General features: G+C 43.6%; 1 protein-coding gene across 4 annotated transcripts in view; it reads right to left on the bottom strand.

The window, feature by feature from the left end:
* VARS1 (valyl-tRNA synthetase 1) overlaps nucleotides 1–26563 on the bottom strand; it is a 71771-nt gene that overhangs the window by 42789 nt on the left and 2419 nt on the right. For 2 of the 4 annotated variants that reach the window (XM_081960843.1, XM_081960841.1), the window contains exons 2-15: nucleotides 21398–21770; nucleotides 19589–19732; nucleotides 17626–17776; nucleotides 16118–16254; nucleotides 14784–14868; nucleotides 12747–12847; nucleotides 8740–8867; nucleotides 6916–7080; nucleotides 5744–5825; nucleotides 3966–4085; nucleotides 3766–3874; nucleotides 3579–3667; nucleotides 2697–2787; nucleotides 673–797 (exon numbers count right to left, since the gene is read on the bottom strand). In XM_081960843.1, coding sequence (XP_081816969.1) covers nucleotides 673–797; nucleotides 2697–2787; nucleotides 3579–3667; nucleotides 3766–3874; nucleotides 3966–4085; nucleotides 5744–5825; nucleotides 6916–7080; nucleotides 8740–8867; nucleotides 12747–12847; nucleotides 14784–14868; nucleotides 16118–16254; nucleotides 17626–17776; nucleotides 19589–19732; nucleotides 21398–21751 — 1881 coding nt within the window. In that variant the 5' untranslated portion in view covers nucleotides 21752–21770. Of the gene's footprint in view, nucleotides 1–672; nucleotides 798–2696; nucleotides 2788–3578; nucleotides 3668–3765; nucleotides 3875–3965; nucleotides 4086–5743; nucleotides 5826–6915; nucleotides 7081–8739; nucleotides 8868–12746; nucleotides 12848–14783; nucleotides 14869–16117; nucleotides 16255–17625; nucleotides 17777–19588; nucleotides 19733–21397; nucleotides 21771–25129; nucleotides 25247–26563 lie in introns of those variants that run through there. The other 2 variants (XM_081960842.1, XM_081960844.1) reach the window with 2 other exon arrangements.

The raw sequence follows: 26563 nt of genomic DNA, 5'->3' as shown, positions 1-26563 counted from the left end.
AAAGATACAGCACTATTTGAGGATGCCAGTCTGGCTTTCGACAATGGAAGCACTGGTTAATCCAAATGTTAACATAGAAAATATTGTTAGATACAAAGGCATACTGAATGAGAAGGGGGAACTCAAAAATAAACATTAATTAATGTTTGAATTAATTAAAATTAATTAAAGTTTGAAACAAGAATTGAGGGATCAAGGGATTGTTTTGACATAGTATTCACAACTGCAGATGCATTCTAGATTTGAGAAAGATGCAACACTATATGGTTTCTATAAAAAAAAACCCAACAAAATTAGATAAGATATTAACAGGGGTAGAAGAAAAATAATTACAAAAACTGAAGGGACTCTACCAACTGAATACTATATGGTATAGGATCTATTTTACCAATGGTTAAATAATAAAAATGGAAGTTAGAAATAGGGAAGCAAAATAAAGAAGATACGTTAAAAGAGATGGGTAAATATAATGACTAGTATGTTGAATATTATGATGTTAATATTGTAGAATTAATATGTGGAATATTATTGTTAAAGATTGCAGAATCAATATTAATTTAACGAAGGATGTTGTAATTTTGATTATTGTTTAACAAAGATATTTGTACCCAGACTACACACTGTTCAACTGAAGATGGAATGATTATATTAAAAATAAAAATATTACAATACCAGGAAGGGTGGAGGAACGTTGATGAGATAACCGTTCTCATTCATAATGTTGATGAACTCAAGTCCATGACGAAGGCCAACCTCATAGTCATTCTGATCATGAGCTGGTGTGATCTTTACGGCACCTGAAAGCAGTGAGAAGTGGGGAGAAGATTATTTCAGTTCTTGCCACAGCCCAATATTTCCTGTTAGAACCTGGTTTGTGATCTTTGGAGTTGCTCCGCACCTACGTTGTTGATTCAAAGAAGACCTGAAGATCTAAAGCTGTAGGAGATGACCAGGCTGAGCCTGAGAGAGGAGGGCGTCAACTGCTTCATCAGTTTGGAATCTGTTTGCGTTCACAAGAGATCTTAGTCCAGGCCTCCTTGAATTCTATTGATCCTTAAAGGTAAGGTAAGGGTAAAGGTTCCCCTCGCACATATATGCTAGTCGTTCCCAACTCTAGGGGGCAGTGCTCATGTCCGTTTCAAAGCCAAAGAGCCAGCACACGGAACACTGTTACCTTCCCACCAAAGATGGTCCCTATTTTTCTACTTACATTTTGTACGTGCTTTTGAACTGCTAGGTAGGCAGAAGCTGGGACAAATGCAATACAATACAATAGCAGAGTTGGAAGGGATTTATCTTTTTTGTCTTTCAATTTGTCAGTTCTTTATGCAGCCATGCTGGTTTCTTTTGGTAGCTGTTATTTTTCTTCTTCATTGGTATTGTGCTAGACTGGGCTTTTGTAATCTCATTTTTCAAAATTCCCCAAGCTTCTTGAGTTGTTTTCCCCTTGAGAATTCTCATCCAGGAATTTTTCCCAAGCTCTCTCTAAGTTTATTGAAATTAGCTTTCTTAAAGTCCAAGACTCTAGTTTCACTTTGTTCTACTACTTGTGTTTGCATAATGTTGAATTCCAATATTGCATGGTCACTTGCCCCCAGGGTTCCTGTGGCTTCAACACCTTCTATCATTTCCTCTCTGTTAGTGAGAATTAAGTCCAATATGGCTGATCCCCTTGTTCCCGCCTCTACTTTTTGGGAAACAAAGTTGTCTGCTAGGTTTGTTAGGAACCTGTTGGATCTTCCACTTGGTGCAGAGTTTGTTTCCCAGTTGATGTCAGGGTAGTTAAAATCCCTCACTACTATTGTGGTGTGCTTCCTACATACCTTAGTTAGTTGACTAGCAACAAGTTCATCTACTTCCTCTGCTTGGTTGGGTGGCCTGTAGTATAGACCTAGGTCAATGTCATTTCCCCCCCAACCTTTAATATTGACCCAAATGCATTCAAGATAGTTCTCATCATTGTTGTGCTCTATGTCTATCTCATGTGGTCATGTGGCCAGCATGACTAAACACTGAAGGCACACGGAACGCTGTTACCTTCCCTCCAAAGATGGTTCTTATTTTTCTACTTGCATTTTGTACGTGCTTTTGAACTGCTAGGTAGGCAGAAGCTGGGACAAATAATGGGAGCTCACTCCGTTACGCTGCGCTATTTGAACCGCCGAACTTTCTGATTGACAAGCTCAGCTTCTTAGCCACTGAGCCACCTTGTCCCATGAGCCTTACCTACCACCACTTTGCTTTCGCCATTAGTAGTTCAGATTCTTGTAGAGAGTGTAGGCGTACAATTAAACCTATATTCATTTGAACTAACCCTAACCTTAATTCCGGATTTATTGCACATGGCAAAAGCTTTTTCTGATGCAAGTCTTTACTGGGTGCTTTGGACCTCTTCAAGTGATCCCTTCACACATGTTGGAATTCAATCCCAAAAATTATCCAACACAACCAAGGAGTCAAGTTGAGGAATGCTGAGTTATAATTGCCCATTTGATTCCTTCGGACTGTTCTCTTATTAATCCTAACTAACATACATTTCTTTTATTCAAGGTTTCCTCATTTTATTCAACTTCCACAATTTGGGTTATCTTCCACCTTCTTCATAGACTCTCCACTCTAGCTCTTCACCAACAACTCCATCCTTTCGTATAGGATTTGCTGCATTTATAGTACCTAGCCCATAACCCAGAACATACCGGTTCCAAACTCCATATCAACGAAATCATCACAGACAATGGGTAGGAGGCGTCCGGTGAAGGGATGCTGGACTTTCCGGCCATGCAGATGCTGGAAGACAAAGCAGATCAAAGGAAGAGATTTAATCATCATTTTTTAATGACCCCATAATCTTCTGCATGGCGGAGTCTGAACAACTGAATGGAGCTGACTGTTAACTGACCAGATGCCCTTCCCGTCCCCAGTGTGGAGTTATATTCAGCAGATATATTGCTCAGAGAGAGAAATATCTGCCTCTACCTAGGATTGAACTCACAGCCTCCTTATAGAGAGGCGAGAGCTCCACCTCTAGGCCACCGCGCCACTTTTGGGAGAGACTCCAAAATTACTTAGATAAGCAACAGTCTGATTGTCCCAAAAGAGCTTTTTCAAAAGGCAGCTGGACTTTGTTTTTCCTTGATGACATTTCGCTTTTTATTCAAGAAGCTCCTTCCGTTCTGAAGTTCAGAACTGAAGGTCTATGGAGATTCTCAGTCATCCAGGTCACGGTTGTCCCAAAAGTGCTTTTTTTGAAGAGGCAACTGAACTTTCTTGTCTTTCTTTGAAGACGTTTTGCTTCTCATCCAAGAAGTTTCTTCAGCTCTGACTGGATAGTGGGGAATAGAAGGATTTATACTCCTTGCAGACAGCTGGTCATTTCCATTCTTTTATGAGCGTCATTGAGGCCACCTGGAGGTTTAGTTCAGAACTGAAGAAGCTTCTTGGTTGAGAAGCAAAACATTTCAAAGGAAAAAAAGATGAAGAAAGTCCAAATGACTTTTGAAAAGCATCTTTAGGACTGTCCTTCAGCATCTGAGAAGACACCTGTCCCAACCAAAACTATAGTGTCATGCCTTTCATACCTGGTATCGGAGGTCCTTGGGATGGACTGCAACTGCTGTGTCTCCCAGCATCGTCTCAATACGGGTGGTAGCCACCACCACTTCCTCCTCTATCAAAGAAAATGGACAAGGTTCATGGATGAGCAGAGACAACCAAGAGTCAAGATTCCAGATGTTGGAACCATCAGCCAAGAACTTCATACTCTACCTGAGTCCACAATCTTGTAAGCGAAGGAGACCAGCACTCCAAACTCAACCTTCTCTTTGTAGCCTGGGACAGGCAAGAGCGTCCGGCCTGTTAATTCCTTCTTATCCACCTGGAAGGAAGGAGACAGGAAGTTGCATTGTCAGATCTGGATCCCTAGGCCAAATGCTGGGACAGGAAATAGGTCGTTCTAGGCTAATCACCTCTATGTCAGAAATGGCTGAGTTGAGAGTGCAGGACCAGTTGACGAGGCGCTTGCTTCGGTAGATGATCCCTTTCTCGTGTAACTGGATAAAAGCTTCTTGGACAGCATAGGAGAGTTTCTGTTGGCGATACAAGAACACGGTTCCATCAGCAGGACATAAACATCCCATGGTTTTCCTGTGGTCCAGATTGCAAAAAATGGTTGCTTTTGCATTGTGTTGAAAACTAAGACTATAGAATAACAGAGTTGGAAGGGACCTTGGAGGTCTTCTAGTCCAACCCCCTGCCTAGGCAGAAAACCCTATACCGTTTCAGACAAATGGCTATCCAACAACATCTTTAAAATGTCCAGTGTTGGAGCATTCACTTCTGGAGGCAAGTTGTTCCACTGATTAATTGTTCTAACTGTCAGGAAATTTCTTAGTTCTAGGTTGCTTCTCTCCTTGATTAGTTTCCATCCATTGCTTCTTGTTCTACCCTCAGGTGCCTTGGAGAATAGTTTGACTCCCTCTTCTTTGTGGCAACCCCTGAGATATTGGAACACTGCTATCCTGTCTCCCCTAGGCCTTCTCTTCATTAAACATATCCAGTTCCTGCAACCGTTCTTTATATGTTTTAGCCACCAGTCCCCTAATCGTCTTAGTTGCTCTTAATGGCGACCATACCTGAGCTTCCATTCCACCCTAGGATGGCAATTATTCTTCTCCATTCTCTGAGCTGGGTCATATAGAACAGTGGTCCCCAAACCTCTGGGCACCAGGGACTGGAGAAAGGTTTTTCTGTGGACCAGAGAGGGCGTGGCTTTGCAGTCTAAATGCTATTGTTCTGGCTGTTTATCAAAGAGTGGTATGCTGGCTTGACAACCGCGGATAGAAAGACATTACAGAGAGTGATGAGCATGGCACAGAACATAATGAGCTGTTCCCTGACATCACTAGACGAAGTCGCTAGGAATTGCTGTCTTAGAAAAGTAAGGAAAATCCTCAGGGACAACTCACACCCTGCTCAGCACTTCTTTGGTCTCCTACCATCGGGGAGGAGATATAGAAGCATAGAGAGTCGTACGAAGAGGCTGAAGAACAGCTTTTATCGATGGGCTGTCAAGACTCCTGAATGCAACATAATAACTTAAGTATGATAAGACTTGCAGGGTTGGTGCAACACGTTCATATTGGTGCAATATATTACAATGAAATCTTGTGCACATATATAGCAGCAGCAATAGCACTTAGACTTATATACCGCTTGACAGTGCTTTACAGCCCTCTCCAAGCGGTTTACAGTGTCAGCATATTGCCCCCAACAATCTGGGTCCTCATTTTACCCAACTCGGAAGGATGGAAGGCTGAGTCAAGGGTGAGCTGATGGGAATCGAACTGCCAAACTGCTGGCAGCCGGTGATCAGCAGAAGCCTGCAGTACTTCACTCTAACCACTGTGCCACCGCGGCTCTATACGTATGGATTGTGTGTTTGTTAGTATGATTTATTGGGTATTTTCCCCCCCTTTCACTGTGAGTTATTCATATGTATTTATGTTGGGGGGGATGCACTAAGGGAGGCTCAGCCAATCTCATTGTACTCATGTTGTGCATTGGCAGTGAAGGTTAAGTTGAATTGAACTGAAGCCGGGTCTTTGGCAAGAGAGGGAGAACTGCACCTTCCGACTCGCAAAGATTGTGAGCTAGTCAAGACAGTAAGCACTGACTGTGAGGCGGTGTATAAGTCTAAGTGCTATTGCTTATTGCTACTCCTTTCCCTCCGATTTCAAAATCTTACAGGGTCCATAGTGAAACAAGCTCTGTCCCAGTCCATGGAGGAACCCAGTTTCTTCAGCTGATGGTAGATCCAATCCCCTTTTCTGCGGAGAAGAAAGAAAGAAGTGTACTGATAGCGAAGTATCACCATCACTGGAAAAGCACAAGGCTGATTATTATAACTTTTCCAATGGCCTACAAAATCTAGAGAAAATAAGTAATTGTTTTCCAAGAATGCACTACACAAAATAGGAGGAGAGACACCCAAGCTTTATCCTTCCTATTACCTATCTCCTCCTACTTATAACCTTGTTGTTTGTATCCTTATGATTTATATTGTTTTATTTAGTTTCCTAGTATGATTTGATTGCTCATTCAGTATCCTATGACTATCACGAAGTGTTGTATCTCATAATTCTTTTTGAATGTATTTATGTACACTGAGCGCTTACATACCGAAGACAAATTCCTTGTGTGTCCAGACACACTTTGCCAATAAAGAATTCTATTCTGTTCTCTTCATTCATAGTCTATTTCTATTCTAATTCTAATTCTATTTCTAATTCTTATTCCATTCTATTCATTCTGTTCTAATTCTATTCATTCCTATTTTATTTCGATTTTAATTTTTATTCTATTTTAATTCTATTCTATTCTATTTCTAATTCTTATTCTATTCTATTCATTCTATTCTAATTCTTATTCTATTCTCTATTCTATTCCATTCTACTGTTACCTTGGTGAGTGTCTTCTTCAGGTAAAATACATCTATTCTACATAGTCCGGCAGCGGGGGATGTATTGGTTGCCAACCCGTGAGATGTTGAGGGTCAGGACCCAGAGAACAGTGGTCTGCCTAGCAATGCCTTCATTCTGGAGCAAGAAGTCTCTGAGATCAGGTGGGTCTCCACCATTTGGTCCTGGTTCTTATTTTCGGGGGGAAACGGTATCTATCTATCTATCATCTATCAATCTATCAATCATCTATCTATCTATCTATCTATCTATCTATCATCTATCTATCTATCTATCTATCTATCATCTATCTATCTATCTATCTATCTATCTATCTATCTATCTATCTATCATCTATCATCTATCTATTTATCATCTATTTATCATCATCTTTTCTATCTTATATGGCGTCCATCTCACCAAAAATGCTTGGAAAAAGAGACACAGGAAAAAGACTCACTCATTCTTCCATCTCCAGACTTCCTCGATGAACGGCTCGCGGCCGAGGTCATGCCGTGTTTTCCCTTGCTCCTTCCAAAGCTTTTTCTCCACCACCACCTGGGTGGCAATGCCCGCGTGGTCGCAGCCGGGGTTCCACAAGGTGGTCTCTCCCCTCATTCTGTGCCTGCAAGACAAGCATAGGAGCAGGAAGCTCGCTAGAACAAGGGTCTTGGACACTGCACCCTTATCAGTAACCCCACGGAATCAAACCACACAGGCGGCCCAATAATTCCAGAGAAAGTAAGAGGAATTAGAAGTGGGTTCCCAGACCGATAAAAGATTCAGGACAGCATTATGTATAGGTATTTCCTCAACTTATGATCTCAACTGGGACCAACATTTTGGTTATAAGGCGTGAGGGTCATAAATTGAGGCATGGATGTGATGATTTCATGACTGATTTTACAGCAGTCATTAAGTGAATTGCATAGTTGTAAGTCTAACTACATTCTCCCAAATGGGTGTTTTTTGCAAACTGGCGAAAACATTGGAAGCTGGCAAAGAACGTCGCAAATCAGTCAAGCGACCGTAGGATGCTGCATCTATTGTACTTTTCTGAGTATAAAACACACATTCCCCCCCCCCCTCCTAAAAGAGGGTGGAAATGTCGGTGCATCTTATACACCGAATACGGCCATTTTTGGCCTCCTGAAACCGCGCCCCGCACCTCCCGTTTTCACCAAGAACGGGTCACGCAGAGGGTTTGAGAGGCCTGCAGAGTGCTCCTGGGGGCCGGAGAGGGCAAAAACGGGATGCGTGGGGGAAGCCAAAAACGGGCTCATATTTTGCAAAAACTGAGGCATTTTTTGCAAAAACGGGGCATGGAGAGGGCTTGGGAGGCCTGCAGGGTATTCCTGGGGGCTGGGGAGGGTAAAAACTATTTTTTTTCTGGTTTTCCTCTTCGAAATCTTGGTGCGTCTTATACTCTGGTGCATCTTTATAGTCCAAAAAATACGGTAGTCATAAATGAGAGCCAGTTGCCAAGCACCTGAAAAGTGGTCATGTGGGCTGCAGGATGGAGAATAAAGCAACATTTTATGATGGCTGGAAATGCTGTATAACAGCGGCCTCCAACATTTTGGATACCAGGGACTGGTTCTGCGGAGAGAGGTTTTTCCAAGGACTGGAAGGGACATGCTTTCTCATGCTGCCTGCATAGTGCAGATGGGCCTTTGCTTGTTTGTGTGGCCCAGTTTCTGTCATGCTGCAGCCTGGTGCCAGTTCATGGTATACAAGCTGTAAAGTACCTTTTCCCAGGCCGTTGCAGCTCCAAACGGTCGTTAAAAATGACTGATCGTTAGTGGAGGGCTTCCTGTAAACAGCTTGCTTCAAACTTCTCAGTTTTTAAGGCAAAGACCCTTTTCCTCACAAGATCATAAGCAACTTGTTAGAATCAAAAATTCTTCATCACAATGTAGAAGAACAGGAGTTTCCAACCTTGGCAACTTTAAGACTTGTGGACTTCAACTTCCAGAATTCCCCAACCAGCACACGCTAGCAGAGGAATTCTGGGATTTGAAGTGCACAAGTCTTAAAGTTGCCAAGGTTGGAGACCCCTGTACAAGAAAACAGAAAACAGTACAGCTACTATACTTCTTGTAACCCCTTCTATTCGTCCTTATTAATTTCACTTAAGAGAACTCTATAGGATTTGTGATTGGAAAAGATATATTTGGACTGGGAAGCTCCCAAAAATCTAGTGGAAGATGGAGAAGGCCCAAGATAAGGCCCAGAGGGGTGTGGTGGTGGTGGGGATGTACCCAGAAAGGCAGAGATATCTCACCATCTTGTCAGAGAGTCCTGGATGGAGTTGGTGAGGGCATGGCCGAGATGGAGCGATCCGGTAACATTGGGTGGAGGAATACACATCATAAAGATGCCTTTGGGGTTTGGCTCAGATACGCTGCGGCGCTGGGAAAAAAGAGAAGAGATTGTTTAGTGGTGAGATTTGCAGTGAGGAGGGTCTTCCAAGTAAAGAAGTTTATCTGCCAAGGGGGAAGTTACCCCAGCAGTAGAAACGCACACACAAAAAAACTGAAAGCAGAAAAAGACCTTGTGGTCCTGTCAACTGTCCTGTTGGCATATTCAGCAAAAGAAATTTCTGGGATATTATTTTATCAAGAGCATAACTTTACTGATCGATCCATACAAGTAGAGAAGAAGCAAAGCCAGCTCTGAAATATTCACGTGAAAACTTAACTGCAGTGTTAACATTCCCCTTTTCCCTCCCTTGGGCCAATCACTGTCCATTGTCCACCAATCCAGAGCATACTTTTTGTTTTGGGAAACAGTTTGCTCGGCTCAGAAAGCTCTCATCGTTTGACCTTGAGGTGTCGAGATTCTCCCAGGCTACAGACGGAGCACATGAATTCCTCAATTCCTTCCCAGCCACCCATACCTTCCAATTATACCCCACCCTCCTCCATGTTGTCTGGCTGTGAGCAAAAGTTCACAACGAGTCGGCCATGACAGCTCCAACGAATCTGCCCTTGGAGAGTTCTTAAATTTAATTTAAGTCAAGATGATAGGCATGTATTCTGACCCCCCTCTCCACGCCTGTGAATAAACCAGAGCACAGGCTTGGCTGTTTGCCACTGTTTAATTACTGAGATAACAAATCCTTTGGCTGAGGGCCCAGTCAACTCACGTTCAATAGAGCAACCCAGATAATTCAAATGAAGCAATGCAGATAGTCCAAACGAACAGATATGGCTAGAATACATAGATTTTCTTAACTTCCAATTCGAACGGTTGTTTCCTGCAAATGTCCCCTCCCAACGCCTCACCTATAATCTCTCTTGGGAGGGGCCAATCCACAACTACCTGTATTTAATCATCTTCTGTGAGTCTGCCTACGGAGTTGCTGCTTCTGTATCTCAGCCCTTCTCAATCTAGCATCAGGGACAAACTGCCTTTGATCCTTCCCACTGCTCCATGCCTCAGGCGCCTCCTGGTGGCCAACCAGCCTCTCTGGTCCCTGCTCTGAGTCTGAACCCTGCACAGGGTCCTCCACATCGTCCAGGGCAGACTCATATGGTTCCTCGCTATCCGAGTCCATCAGCAGCTCAACTGGATCCTGCTGGGCCACAACAGGCATGTGTCCATCCCAGGCATGGGTTTACACTGGCACATTCACAACCGGTGGAATCACAAGAGATATGTGAGCAGGCTGAAAACTTGCAAGATTTTACTATCTGATGGGATAAGGAGGATCTTCTAGGTCAGGGTTTACCAAACTATGAGGAGAACCTCCCTTTTAGTTGTATATTAATAATTCTGTCAGACCCAGACCCAGAATGATGTGGCAAATTCTTCCAAGCTGAGTCCTTTCTTGTTTTCCCACGTATAGACAAAAACTGGTCAAACTAAAGACTCTGCTAGCTGATTACATGTACTGAATAACATTAGGTTGCAGCAGCTAGTGGTGGAACAGAGTCTTAGTATAGCAGTGCTAGAATCCTCTACAAACACTGGAAGTGCTTACATGAAGGGGGGGATGACCGCCTGTCAGGAATAGTTTAGGACAGTGATGGCAAAACCTTTTGACACCAAGTGCTGAAAAGGGAGGGTGCATGCGCACACATACGTGTGGGGGATGCGCCCCGGAAGAGAAACTCCCTAGTAGGCGTGCACGTGCCAGAAAATGAACTTCTGGTTTCCAGCGCAAGCATGCCCCCCAGCCAGCTATCTTCTGGTTACTGGGGTGCATGCACACATGACGATCATCTGGGCAGCAGGCAGGCACACAACGGAAAACGGAAGACCAGCTCTTCCGGTTTCCAGCACTGCCACCTGTGCAAAATTCAGCTGATAATTGCGTGCTAGAGAGCAGGGAGAGGGACCGGGCGACGCTGTGCGGGCCATCCAATATAGCTTCGTGTGCCACTTCGGGCATGCGTACTATAGGTTGGCCATGATGGGTTTAGGAGATTCCTATAATGATTAGCACTTTGGATTAGATGGTCTCAAAAGTACCCTCCAACTCATATATTCTGCAGTGCTCAGACGCAAATAGATACTTTTAACCATCTGGATGGATGGCAACCGACTAAAACTCAACCCCTCCAAGACGGAGTGGCTGTGGCTTCCGGCTCCCCGGTTCAACCAGTTGCTTCCATCTCTGGCCATTAGGGGCAAGCAACTGGCCCCCGTGGAACGGGTGCGCAATTTGGGCGTCCTCCTGGATGCCCGGCTGTCCATGGATGACCATGTAACAGCCGTGGCAAGGGGGGCGTTCCATCAGGTTCACCTGATGCACCAATTGCGCCCCTTATTGGACCGGGATGCCCTACGCACAGTCACCCATGCGCTGGTGACGTCTCGCCTGGACTACTGCAATGCTCTCTACATGGGGCTTCCCTTGAGATGCACTCGGAGACTGCAGTTGGTCCAGAATGCGGCCGCGCGGGTGATTATGGGGAGGACTAGATACTCCCCTGTAACACCTCTCCTGCGCGAGCTGCACTGGCTTCCTGTAGTCTACCGAGTGCGTTTCAAGGTTTTGATTACGATCTTTAAAGCGCTTCATGGCACAGGACCTAGTTACATGCGGGATCGCATCCTGCCCCATACATCCCTACGACCAATCCGCTCACACAGAGAGGGACTTCTTCGGGTGCCACTAAACAGTGTCGGGAGGCGACACCCAGGAGCAGAGCCTTCTCTGTGATGGGCCCAGCCCTGTGGAATGACCTCCCCCGTGACATCAGGATTACTTCCGATCTCCGCTCCTTCCGTGTACAGCTGAAGACCCACCTCTTTCAATTATCTGGCCTGGCTCAACCGTAATTTTTTCTTATTCCTCCTGACAGTCCTTTTGAATTTTAAATTGTGTTATTATTAATGGGGTATTTTAATGGCTGATTTTTAACATTCCTAATGTGATGTAATTTGTTACCTCCTCCGTGCATGTATGTCTTTGTATATGTGTGTATTTGGATGTTTATGTGTTTGCACATATGTTTTATGTTTTATATGTTTTATTGTACGCCGCCCCGAGTCCTGTGTGGAGAGGGAGCGGCTAATAAATTCAAATTTATTATTTATTATTATTAAGGTCCCCATTTGGGCAATTTCTTTTGGGTGTAAAGAATCAGGACAATACATTAAGTTGCAATTCAGAAGAGGTATCACTCAAGACCATGCCTAATCTCTGTCAACTAAAGTTCAACACTAGTTTGGCATCAGCTAAGAATTCAAGAGAGGTTGGGCTTAGACCCGTGATGGCAAATCTATGGCACACATGCCAGTGGTAGCACGCAGAGTCCTCTGCTTGCACGCAAGCCGTCACCCCAGGTCAGATCTCCGTGGCGCTTCTTTCATGAGCTTCTGTTTCCCTGCAAACGATGAAACAGAAGCTCACAAAAGAAAAAGATCTCAACTCTTGTTGCGCTACCGGTGTTGGGATGCCCTACCTCCCGCCGGCCAGCTGGTCTTCAGGTCTATGTTGCGCATGTCCGTGCATTCGCACCTTTCAGTTTGGGCATTCGTGTGTGCAGAGTTTGGGCAATCGGTGGATAAAAGATTCGCCATCTTTGTGGGAACGTAAGGACTGTAGGCTAATGACTTGTTTAACTCCACCCCCAGCTCCACCTGCTCTTTTTCTAAATTTTCAATTGAAGTTCAACATAAGAACACTGCCTACATGTAAGCCATTATATTCTTCTGGCTGGTGCTCAGGGGGAAGCCCTAATGAAGCTTAGCTCAACCCTGTAATAAATGCCCAAGCCGTGTGGGCAAAGTAATTCATGAAGAGATCTCAGGTTACGGCAATTCCTTGCCCATACTTACGCCGTACTCTGGTTTAAAGAAACCCTGGCTCTCCCACCATGAATACCAAGCTGCTTCGACGTACTGCGGGCTGTAAGAGTCAGGCATTGGACCCGTCACATCTGGAAAGCAAAAAAGGTTCTGAGTTCAAGACAGGTAGAGTGTTGCGCTCCCACCATGAAGTATAATCCAAAAAGTATGGAGAACATCAGGGTCCGTAAAAGAGGAAGGGAAAGGATCTCATGCAGAAGATAGCAATGGTATTTTTGCCACAGGGCTTGAGAATGGCTGCCATCTACTAAAAGTCTCGCCCCCCCCCCCCTTTTGGTCCAATAACCCTGGGTTGTAAAGCATTCTGAATCTGAAATGCTTGAAACCGGCTACAGATAGTCCTCGACTTACAACCATTCGTTTAGTGACCATTGGAAGTTACAATGGCACCGGAAAAAAAGTGACTGATGACTGTTTTTCACACTCACCACTGTTGCCCCGTCCTCATGGACATGGGATTGAAATTCTGATGCTTGGCAACTGACTCGTATTTATGACGGTTGCAGGGTCCTGGGAGGTCATGTGATCCCCCTTTTGTGACCTTCGGACAAGCGAATTCAACGGGGAAGCCCGATTCACTTAACAACCACGTTACTAACTTAACAACTGCAGTGTCTCACCTAACAACTGGTTGCAAGAAAAAGCTCCTCCCTTGATAACTCTCTTGCTTAGCAATGGAAATTTTGGGTTCAATTGTGGTCGTAAGTCAAAGACTACCTATATTCTGACCTCCTATGAAGTGTTTTGACCATTCTGGAAATAGTCCGACCTTGAAATGCCCCCAATTTGAATTGAAATAAATTATTTCAAACTTATGTTTTGATTTTCCAACATAACCGGAAAGAATTGGAAAAGCAGTGCAATGCAGGATGGGCCAGCTGTTCCAAGCACAAAGCAGGGCATTTAAATGAGTTCACTGAAGCCTGGCCCTCCACAAGCAATTCCAACAGACCTGTTGACCTACAACCCCCCCTCCGAATCCAAACCAACCACACAACCAATCAGAGACAGCACCGACCCTCAGCCACGCAAGACCCTCCCCCAATAGCAGTTCACATCCCAATGACCCTGACCTGCGGTAATCTCCCCATCACGAGACCCATCACAAGACCATCACTTCACACACCCATACCTGGAACCCTTATAAACAAAAGAACTACTGACATCCCCTAAACTCCGTTGAAGTTTTCCATTGAACCCACACTGCATATTGGACATCAACACAATTGGGCGAGTCCAGAGATATTTCACGAGAAGAGTCCTCCACTCCTCTGCTCGCAACCGAATACCTGATGCCATCAGACTTGAAATTTCTGGGCTTAGACAACTTAGAACTACGCCACCTTCAGCCTGACCTAAGCGTAGTACATAAAATTATCCGTTACAATGTCCTACCTATCAATGACTACTTCAGCTTCAACCAGAACAATACCCGAGCACACAATAGATACAAACTTAAGGTAAAACGCTCCAAACTCGACTGCAGAAAATACGACCAGCAACAGAGTGGTCAACACCTGGAACGCGTTACCCGACTCTGTGTTTCTTCCCCAAATCCCCAAAATTTTAACCTTAGACTGTGTACTGTTGACCTCACCCCATTCCTAAGAGGTCCGTAAAGGGGGCACCAACATGCCTACCGTCCCTGTCCTAACAACCCCATTTATTCGTATCCATTTCATGTATTCATAATTTTGTATATACATATATCTATTATCTTGTAAACGCTTGGCAAAACAAATAAATAAAATAAATATACAAACAAAATAAAGATGTTACCTAGCCTGGTAATGAAAGGTCTGGAAACCAACCCACAACCTCGGAAAACGAACTTTCACCCCCATCCTACACCCGAGGTTACAAATATTCGCCACTGTTGCATTTAAATATTGTCCACCTCTACAGCAATCTCCCTGCCCTAGAAGTGTTTCTACGCAAGATTGGTTCAGGGTGGTTCCCCAAACAGTGAAGGGCAAACTCCCCAATCCTTTACCTGCAATAATTTACCTTTTTTCTCTCCTGGTTTGGTGGGGACATCATAGGTGATGATCTCAAGATCCTTCTTTTCTTTCTTCTCAGCTTTTGGCTTCTTCTAACAAAGAAGCAGGGTGTTACATCAGGTTAAAGCACAATAAGACGACAACAAGACGACGTGGTGACAAAAGAAAATTGGGTTCAGCTACAAAAAAAAAACACCCCACCCCAATAAACAAAAACAGATGGAAAAGAACATCAGTTGAACTACAATTTCTCTATTAGATTGTCTATGGAGATTCTCAGTCATCCAGGTCATGGTTGTCCCAAAGGTGTTTTTTTCAAGAGGCAACTGGACTTTCTGATTTTTTTTTTCTGTGTAGATGTTTTGCTTTTCAACCAAGAAGCTTCTTCAGCTCTGACTGGATGGTGGGGAATGGATATCTATCAGCTAATTATTCTAACAGAATTTGATCCATGAAAATTAGAATTTATTGCAAAATAAATACACAGAGAGGGAGACTGGCAGGCAGCATGGAGAGATTAATCAATATTCCGGTGTGATTTCCCCCCCCCCCCCTCCAGGCACACTATCTTAAGAAAATTATTTATCTGATAGAATATGCATTTTCTTTTCTTAAAAATCATCTGGGGAAAAATATTCTTCAAATTCCCCATGTTATTATTCAGCTGCAGTATTTCTCTAGGGCTGGGAAATTCCTTGTGTGTCCAATCACACTTGGCCAATAAAGAATTCTATTCCATTCTAAACAAAAAACAAAAAAATACAATCTGAGATTTCTAAAATCCTGCTAAAATGACTGAAACGGGTAAATATTAAATATAGGTAGTCGTTGACTTATGCCAACAATTGACCTCAGAATTCCTGTTGCTAAGTGAGACTTGCCCCATTTTACTAGCTTTCTTGCCACTGTCGTTAAGTGAGTCACTGCAGTTGTTAAGTTAGTAACATGGTTACTAACTAACTTGTGGTCATAAATTGAGGATTACCTGTATTATAACAATTTTTTCATCTCTGCTGCAGAAAGTCAAAAGGCACCTAATTTCCTTCCCATACAATAATACACAGCCCTGCTAGCTGGGGAATTCTGGGAGTTGAAGTTCACACAACTTCAAGCCGCCAAGGTGGAGAAATGCTAATTTAGCAGGTGGAGCAGAATCTCTCCCCAGCATGGCAGTGTTGCTGAGAAGGCAACGTATTTCAGGCTCAAAAGTTGCATGCTACACACATACACCCCCCCCCCCAATACACACATACACACAAAGCAAAAGTATTTGAATCTTACTTTTTTTTTTGCGGATGCCGGCCTATTTAATTCTGTTCTCCTTCTATCTACATCACCTACCTCTCCCTGTTGCTGCAGGTTCTTCTCCTTCTTCTGAAGAAACTTCTCCAGTTTTTCTTTCTTTTTGGCCTCTTTCTTCAGCTGCGATGCGCTTTTGGGAGGGGGCTCTTCTATCTCCTTCTTCTCCGGCAATTCAGCTTCAGAGGAAACCGGTTGGTTTGCAGGGCAGGAGGAGGAAAAATACAAATGAATGAACTCACAGCTTCCTGCTATTCAGTCACTCTAAGGCAGGCAACATGGCAAAAGTCTGCTGTAACCTACAAACCTGGTTTGTCTTCAGAAAGGTGCCGTTGTATAGGGTTTCCTGCTTGGGTAGGGGGTTGGTCTAGACCAGTGTTTCTCAAACTTGGCGACTTGAAGTCCTGTGGACTTCAACTCCCAGAATTCCCCAGCCAGCTATGCTGGCTGGGGGATTCTGGGAGTTGAAGTCCACAGGACTTCAAGTCGCCAAGTTTGAGAAACACTGGTCTAGACTCTAGAAGGACCTCCAAGGTCCCTTCCAACTCTGCCATAAAGTTATTCCCCGCACTGTATGAAGACAGTGGGAGCTGGGTCCATAAATCGTCCATGCTTGGGTACAGGGATGAACTGCTACCGGTTCGGACCAGTTCACTCCAACCGGTTGTAAAAGAAAAGCTACAGGTATTTCCGATGATCAGCTGTGACCAGTTCACTCCAACCGGTTGTAAAAGAAAAGCTACAGGTATTTCCGATGATCAGCTGTGACATGTGATTTATATTACCGTATTTTTCGGAGTATAAGATGCACCAAGATTTTGAAGAGGTAAATTTTTAAAAAAGTTTTTGCACTCTGCAGGCCTCCCAAACACTCTGCATGCCTCGTTTTTGTGAAAAACGGGGCATGCAGAGAGTTTGAAAGGCCTGCAAAGTTCTCCTGGGGGCTGGGGTGGGGGCAAAAAGGAGCAAAAAACTGGCCCGTTTTTCGCTCATTTTTGCCCTCGCCAGCCCCCAGGAGCACCCTCTGCACGTCCATTTTTGTGAAGGGGGCGAGGTTTCGGGAGGGCAAAAATACTGTATTCAATGTAGAAGACGCACCCAGATTTTCACTCTTTTTTGGGGGGAAAAGGTTTGTCTTATACTCCAAAAAATATGGTAGCTAGAAAGCAGGACTTCTTGCTTTCTAGATAATTTAAATCGCGTGGCATAGCGGACCCCCCCCTCACTGTTCTACTTACCTTTACAGGTGCACTCGGTAGCAGGCTCTACCCACCCACCTGGATGTCACTTCTGTTTTTGACACTCTGAGCATGCGCGGAGATGGCGCATCCACTCACATTTGTGAACCGGTAGCGAAGGTAAGTAGATTTCACCCCTGCTTGGGTACAATTATTTGTACAATATAGGGCATTCTCATTCAGCGTCCACAATTGGGACAGGCAACTTGGCCATTAGATGAAACATTAAATGAAACTGCTTCACTTATGCTGGAGCCTGACTGTGCCAATTAAGGAGGATTTGAAAAGAGGCCATCCACAGGAAAGGCTCACCTTTAAAGTCCATTTCTAGAACACCACCTCCTGGGGCCTCTTCATACAACCTCACTGTGCCCAAAACAGCCTGGAATTCTGGTTGGTTGATACACGTCAGGAACCATCGAGTCAGGTTGATAAAATAAGTGCGAAGGGTTTGGTTGAGAACCTAGAAGAGAAGGAAGTTAATTAGGCATGCTATTTTATTTTTTCCATTGATTAGCTGCCGTAATTATCGAAGGACTCTAATGTAATATATAGGTAGCCCTCGACATGACCAGTTGCTTAACGACTGTTCGAAAACTGATGGGAATATGGATTCTACAAATTTGGAATTAACAGAATCTATGAGGGATGAAGTGGATTTTCTCAAGAAGATTGATGGTGACTGGGGAATGGACTTAGTAGATCTAATTGCAAATCAATTTGGGCTGGACTTTTTTTGGAAAAGAGATTGTCAAAAGAGGTTTATAATTTTGGGGAACAAAACATAATTACTGGGAAAGTTTTCAACCAAAGTCTTAAGGAGAAGTTTTATGATTAAGAATCAAACGAGGGCATTTGATCCCGGACAGATCAGAGAAAATAATTGTGGTGATTTATGGTAAATAAAAAGTTGTAATAGACTTTCTGAGAAATACAATAGATTGCTAAGGTTAGGGTTTAATGTTTAACTTTGCTGTTAGTTCGCCTGTTAAAATATTTTGCCTTTATATATAGTAGATCAGGGGTGTCCAAACTTGGCAACTTTAAGACTTGTGGACTTCAACTCCCGAGCTGGCTGGGGAATTCTGGGAGTTGAAGTCCACAAGTCTTAAAGTTGCCAAGTTTGGACACCCCTGTAGTAGATAGATGACAGGTCAAATTGGTTGCAAATAGAAGTAGAAGTTTATAAATTTGGGTTTGCTTCGTAAAGGGAGGGGGGGAAATTAATATTGTTCCAATATTGCAATAGTGGTGAATATTTGTAGTTTGAGTGTAGGATAATGATGAAGGTTCGTTCTCCGAGCTTGTGGGTTCGTTTCTGAATGTTTCGTTACCAGGCTAAGTAACAAAACGTTCGGCAACCAACCCACAAGCTCGGAGAACAAACCTTCACCCTCATTGTTCCAAGATGTTTATCAGTATTAAGATAAGGGCGATATACAATATATTATGTAGGAACCATGGTGGCGCAGTGGTTAAAATGCAGCATTGCAGACAAACTCTGCTCAGTGCCAGGAGTTTGTTCCTGACCAGCTCAAAGTTGACTCAGCCTTCCATCCTTCTGAGGTGATTAAAATGAGGGCCCGAATTGTTGAGGGAAATAGCCTGACTCTGTAAACTCCTTAGAGAATGCAGTAAAACATTATGAAGTGATCTATAAGTCTAAGTGCTATTGCTAGATGTATATGTGGTTTTGTCCTTTGCCTTTTTCAACGCACATTCCCCCCCCCCCCTTTTCTAATGTTTTGTCTTCAAAGCATTCAGCCTTCATCCTGCAGTGGATAGACAAAGCCTCGAAAGATAAGTTGTTTTGTCTATCTCCGTTTTGTTTTTGTAAAACTTATTTTTCCTTCATTTTGACTTTGCATTTTACCTTAACTTCCCGAATAAAATAAAAATGTCTTCAAAAGAGAAGAAAAAGAAGAAAGAATGACAGGATTGAGAAGAAATTGTCTTAAGAAAACCACGGCTGAATAAATTAGGTTGAAGACAAGAAACATAAGAAAGAAAGAAAAAAAATGTATAAAGTGAGTTGGAATCAAGAGTTGTTTGCCAAGGACGGAAAGATACGGCGTTGGCATAAACTACATTTTGTGAAAAGGTGGAAAGTGAAAAAGTTGCCCGCTATTGTGTAAATGACCTTACTACAGATGTTGATTTTACTTCCCTTCGTGGAAAAAAAGAGGTCAATTTACATAAGGGTACAAAATGTGCTGCCAAATTAACAAAAAGAAAAAAAAGAAGAGAGAAATAACCATGACGCAGGAAAACTCACATATTTATACGGCAACAAAAGACAACAAGCAGCGGTCACGTCGGCCAGAGTCATGGTTTCCCCCACCAGGTACGTCCGAAGCTTCAGGTGACTGTCCAGCACCCCAAGGAGATGCTGCAGTTCGGCTACAGCACGATCCAGCCCCTGAGGAGAAGAGGAGAGTAAGGTGTGAACTGGAAGCAGCTCCCAAGCGATTCCCCAAAAGGATTTAAAATACATTTTTCTAAAATACATTTATATACAGTAGGTATATTGTAGAGGGAGTCAAACTATTCTCCAAGGCATCTGAGGGTAGAACAAGAAGCAATGGGTGGAAACTAATCAAGGAGAGAAGCAACTTAGAACTGAGGAGAAACTTCCTGACAGTTAGAACAATTAATCAGTGGAACAGAAGTTGCCTCCAGAAGTTGTGAATGCCCCAACACTGGAATTCTTTAAGAAGATGTTGGATAGCTATTTGTCTGAAACGGTATAGGGTTTCCTGCCTAGGCAGGGGGTTGGACTAGAAGACCTCCAAGGTCCCTTCCAATTCTACTATTGTATTGTATTGTATTGTATTGTATTATATAAATGATGGAAAAAAATGATTAAACTTAATAAAGTGAAACTCATGTAAACCACAAACTGCTTCTGGAGGAAGGCAGGGAGGTCGTTTTATTCTGGAAAATCCCAGCCTGGCTGATTTTCTCCCAAACCAAGATTGGCAGATAAATCACTATGCTTTAATTATGTTCAATTTGTAATAATGAAAATACATCCTGCATATCAGATATTTACATTACGATTCATAACAGTAGCAAAATTACAGTTTTGAAGTAGCAACGAAAATAATTTTATGGTTGGGGGTCACCATAACATGAGGAACTGTATTAAAGGATCACGGCACTGGGAAGGTTAAGACCCACTGTCCTAAAGGCTATGGGTGTCCTTTTTTTGATACAAAACGGGCCCGTTTTCACGAAAAACGGGCCGTTTTTGGGAGGTCTGCAGAGTGCAAAACCTTTTTTTTTTTTAAATTTGCCTCTTCAAAATCTTGGTGTGTCTTATACTCAGAAAAATACAGTAGTTTATGGCAGCCAAAAACCAGAAAGAGTCTGGGAACACCTTTCGGGGTACTCCTTGACTTACAACCATTTATTTAATGACCGGTCAAAGTTAGAACATCCCTTTAAAAAGTGACTTATGATTGTTTTTCACACTTATGACTGCTGCAGCATCCCCATGATCACATGAACAAACTGGTACCCTATTTCCCTGAAAATAAGACCTCCCCGGATAATAAGCTTCTGAGCGCACGCGCTAAAATAAGCCCTCCCCAGAAAATATTGCAACACAGCAGCAGCCATGAGGTGACCACACTCGCCGACTCTTGCACCTCAAAAATAATAAGATCTCCCCGAAAATAAGGCTAAGTGCTTATTTTGGGGGGGGGGGGGTTCAAAAGAAAATAAGACCCTGTCTTATTTTCGGAGAAACACGGTATGTATTTAAGGTGGCTGCCGTGTCCCAGAGTCAGAGAAAATTTTGCAACTTTCTGACAAGCAAAGTTTATAGGGAAGCCAGATTCTCTTAACAACCGTGTTCCTAACTTAACAACTGCAGGGATTCACTTAACAACTGTAGCAAGAAATGTCGTAAAAAGGAGCAATTGCCTTGTTTGGCAATGGAAATTTTGGACTCAATTGTGGTTATACTTCAAGGACTGCCTGTAACGCATTTCCTTAAAAGCTACAAGCTTTCACGCCACCAGATACTTTCTGATTTGGGCCTATCAACCCCAGCACAGGCACCGCACCTCAACACCCTCACCTGTTTGTTCTGCTTGGAAATCTTCAGCGCAGAAAAAGCGACAGAACAGGCGGCGGGAGCTATTTCCATGTCAGCGTAGCTGATCCATTGCCGCACCAAAGCTCTTGTTTCGGGATTGTGCCCTCTCATAACATCTGGAGACAGCAGGTAAGACACAGCTGTAGGACCAGACACATAGACACCTGCTCTGGTTTCCAGAGCTGGGAGTTTGGGCAGAGAGAAAAAACGGTTCTTGAATTCGGCATTGGGAGGCAGTTCAACCACCGTGAGCTCCTGCTGGCCGTAACGGGCTGCGACCAACACACGGATGTTCTGGAAATTATCCGGATGGGGGCAGATGTAGAGGGTAGGCATGATGAGAAGACAGAGAGACCTGGGAATCAAGAACAAGAAGGAAGGTGAAGATAAACGGCTTGCTAACACAATGCATCTCTACAACAATGGTTTGGTAATGAACTTTGAAGGGTTGGAAAAGAAATGGCATTTCTAATTGCCTTAAGGCAGCGGTTCTCAAATAGTCGGGCGCGCCCCCCCTGGGGTGCACGAGGCTCCATAAAGGGGGGCGCGAAGGCTCCCTTTCCAACAGCGGCGGCGAAGGCGGCGGACTGGAGTTTCCCGCCAAGATTGCCTGTCCGACCAGCCCCCGCTGGCTCCTGGCTGAGGGAGGAGCTGCCGCTCCGCCTTCTCCGAGCGGGAGCAATTCTCAGCTGTCATTTAGCAAAGCCCGGCTGCTTTCAGGAAATGTCCCAGGAGCAACAGAATTCACAGGCAAAAGCAAAACACAGGGCACTACAGTTCAGACAACACAACGAGAGCATCGACCAGGTTAATTTTAAAAAAAAAGAGCGCATGTTTCCACAATGGCAAAAGTAAACTGCAGACAGCTTGGATTATTATTAAAGTTCCTAACACTTTCTGAAAGCCATGATAATCCTTGCTAAGTTTATTTATTGAAGCCTTCTAGTGGGATACCGTGTCTGTGAGAATGTCTCCCTGTTGAGTTTCCTTTCAAATTTAAGTGCAATATTTTTATTACCCTATTGCTATTATTTGTCTCCTGACTCTTGGAGTGTGTGGCAGAATGAATGTAAGTCAGTCACTCTTGTTCCTTATTCTTTGGCCACAGTGGTGTGTACCTTATAGAGACTGAAAAACATCTGTATGTTTCTGTGCTGTGTCATAAAAGGAGGTGTGGAGACACAGCAGCATGTCTGGATTTGCATTCATATTCATTGTAGCCATTAATCCAGACATCACCTCTGATTAAAAAATCAGCTCAAATTATTTTATATATTTTTGTTTTGCAGGTTAAAGTTTTTTTTAATATTGTGTTAAAGTTTAAATCCTGTGCTCCTTTAAATCTTTTCTGCTACAGTTAATAAAGCTATTCTTTGTTGTAAATTGATCCACATTTCTTTCTTTTTTTATTCTCTTATACCTTAATAAGGATACAGTGTTATGCAGAGGTGTACTTATAACAATTTTATAGACAAATGATACTATTTACAGTCGCGCGGGGGGCGCGAAATGTTTTCTTCTTCCTAGGGGGGGCATGACAGAAAATAATTGAGAACCACTGCCTTAAGGTGAGATGCACAGCAAATAGAAGGAAGGGAGGAAGGGAGGGAGGGAGGAAGAAGGAAGGAGAGGGCAGGGCAGGAGGGAGAGAGGAGGGGGAGAAGGAAGGAGAGGGCAGAGCAGAGCAGGAGGGGGGTAAGGAGGGAGGGAGGGAGAGAGGGAGGAAGGAAGGAGCTCAACTATCCTGGAGTGTAGAATGGTCTGGAGTGGAATGGCCTACAGCTATGTTTCTCAACCTTGGCAAACTTTTAAGAGATGCAGACTTCAACTCCCAGAATTCCCCAGCCAGCCTCTTAAAGTTGCCAAAATTGAGAAGGACTGTTCTGTCCCATTCTTCTTCACCTTACCCTAGGACAGCGATGGCGAACCTTTTTTGGCTGCATGCCATAAGTGGGAGGAGCGCAGGGGGGTCGTGTGTGTGTGCCGCACCCACAATGCAATGCGTGACCCCCCCAGGGCGCATGCACACACTACAGGCGCGGCCCCCCATTTTTTGCATGCTTTTTTTGCCCTCCCCAGGCTTCAGAGGCTTTATAGGAGCCTGGGGAGGGCGAAAACAGCCTCCCCCGCCCCCCGGAGGCTTCAGGGACCTTCTGGAGGCTTCCCTGAAGCCTCTGGATCAGTCAAAACGAACCTCCGAGCAAACTGGAAGTCACTTCCGGTTTGCTCGGAGGGTCGTTTTGAGCACTCCGAAGGCTTCAGGGACCTTCAAGAAGGAAGGCTTCCTGAAGCCTCTGGAGCAGTCAAAACGAACCTCCGAGCATACCAGAAGTCCGTTCCTGAAGTTCCGGTTCGCCCGTAGGACCGGTTTTTTGTGCTCTAGAAGCTTCAGGGAAGCTCATGAAGCTTCCAGAGGGCCTGGGGGGAGGCTCTTTTCGCCCTCCCCAGGCTCCTATAAAGCCTCTGGACCCTGGGGAGGGTGAAAAATGGCTTTAAAAAGGGGTGAACTCAGCTGGCCAGCACGGGCATGTGCGCTGGCCAGCTGACAGGGCAGCGCCTCATGTGCCCTGACAAATGGCTCCCCGTGCCACCTGTGGCACGCGTGCCATAGGTTCGCCATCACTGTTCTAGGAACATCAGAAGGAAGACAAAAAAGAAATATTAAGAGTCAAAGTCCACATAGCTTAAAGCTGCCAAGGTTGGGAAAACACCAATCTCTCTCCCTCTCCCTGCTTTAGTTAGCAGATGCTTCTCATCAAAGGAAGAGAAAGTGGAAGGAAAATTTAAGCTCAAAGCTGCTTATTCACACACAGGTTCTACCAGTCACACTAAACTATGATGCAGCACTTTCCTTGGCAGCAAAGAGGCCCTCCAAAAGTTGCTCTGAAATATTTAAAAACTCAGAACGTGAAACTTATTACATTCAAAAGTAAAACCTGCACTTCATGACAGGTAGTCCTCCGACTTACACCCACAATGGGTACCAGGATTTCTGTGGCTAAGCAAGATGGTCGTTAAGTGGAGTGGAGCCTGATTTTATGACCTTTCTTGCCACAGTTGTTAACCGAATCACTGCAGGTGCTAAGCAAATCCAGCTTTTCCCATTGGCCAGTTGGGAAGGTCGTAAATGGCAATCAGATGACACTTCAACCTTCATAAATACATGCCGGTTGCCAAATATTCGTCACATGACCTTAAGAGAAGCTGCGACCAGTTGTTAAAACATTTTTTTTCCCCTAGTGTGGTGGTAATTTCGATGGGTCGTTAAATGAATGGTTAAGTCGAGGACTACCTGTGATTCCATTGAAATTATATTTAAGTTTAAACTCGGGTAATTAAATGTAGCCTTTATTGTTATCCAGCTCAATTTTTGAGGTACACCACACAGTTCAAAGTCCAAATACAGTCCAAAACTTGGGGGGGGGGGGGGGAGAGAAGGAATTGAAGTAAAACAAAGAAATACACCATACTGTATATATATATATCATTTTCACTTCTCATAGCACTATTTGATCTGTTACTCCTATCTATATCATTCATTAGCAGCTTAGCGATAGCCTAGTTGCTTCAAAAAAAGAATCCATTTTCTTTCCGCTTGCAATAGTTTCCTTGGCACAAATATCTGAGAATTATTTTGCTCAAGGCAGAAAACAGAAGAAATGTTTTTTTTTTTTTTTTACAAAATAGAAAATCAAACGCCACATTCAAACTAACCTGTTAAGCGACAGACGTCTAAACACAGGGCTCACTTGCTCTATAATGGAGCAATGACAGCTAAAAAATTTTCCTAATTTTAGAATGCGCTTGACTCATTTTGAACCTTGATAGTTCTATGAATTCATTTACATGATGAAATCCACTGCAAACTTTCAATGTTTCATCAGCTTCCTTTTGGATGGGTACAGCTATGAATGACCCAGGTCAGGTCAGATTCTTTCTGATTTATTTCCTTCCATACTGACCCATACATTCAAAGCCAAGCACAATGTAGTCGGCTTTAATGAATGTAAAACTCCCTCACAACCTCTGGTCAGTTATTCCTTGGATTCACATTTTTTAAATAGAAGATCAAGGTTACATGTCTCATCCAAAGTGTCTGAAGACAGGACAAGAAGCAATGGATGTAAACTAACCAAGGAGAGAAGCAACCTAGAATTAAGGAGAAATTTCCTGACAGTGAGAACAATTAATCAGTGGAACAACTTGCTTCCAGAAGTTGTGAATGCTCCAAAACTGGAAGTTTTTAAGAGGAGAATGGACAGCCACCTGTCTGGAATGGTATAGGCAGGGTCTCCTGCTTGAGAGGATGTTGACTAAAAGACCTCCAAGGTCCCTTACAATTTTGTTATTCATCCTTTTTTCTTTTTGAAGCAACAACCCTGTGGGGTAGGGTTAGCTGAGAGAGAAAGATGGCTCATAGGACAGCTAGTAAATTGGTCTTAGATTATGCAATGCTTAACAAACATTACGACTTCTTTTAAAATACTGTACCACAATATCTGCTATTATTCCATCAGATTTACAACACTTTGAAAGTCTAGTAATCACCCTTAAGTGGAAATGCCTTACTTTCTTTCCTATAAAGAAGCCTAATAGCATATATCAGTGTTTTTTTCAGATTTGACAACTTTAAGATGTGTGGACAATTCTGGGAGTTATATCTTAAAATTGCCAAGTTTGAAAAAGTATTGTTGCTAATAAAACTGGTGTACACATAAGTGCATTAAATCCTGGGAAACACACAGCTAGTCTTCTCTAAAGTTGCCTCTAGGTGAGATGGGGCATATAGCTTTACTAAATAAATAAAAACATTCATCTCCTTGTAAGAAATAACTCCCCCCCCCTCCTCCCCAATCCACCTGATTTGGATACCAAGAACAGGAGTTCTGTCCTGGGGGAAATCACAGAACTTGTAGAGCAACTTATAAGAATCCTACAAGTTCTGGGGGTATAACTAAGGGGAAGTTCTGTGGGTGCAACTAAGGGAATGGGATGCCCCAAATCTAAGTGGGGGGGGGAGGAAGGAATCTTCAATAAGCAGCAGATCAAATATTCGCATAGTTTAAATTCTTTTAAGAACTTCTTTAAATTCTTTAAGAACAGGAGTTCTGTGCTGGGGGGGGGACTACAGAACTTGTGAACCAACTT

This window comes from Natrix helvetica (assembly GCF_964273705.1).
Source record: "Natrix helvetica genome assembly, chromosome: 1".
Classification (NCBI taxonomy): domain Eukaryota; kingdom Metazoa; phylum Chordata; class Lepidosauria; order Squamata; family Natricidae; genus Natrix; species Natrix helvetica.
The sequence above is the reverse complement of the archived record's forward strand: the minus strand, read 5'-3'. Positions and strand labels throughout refer to the sequence as shown.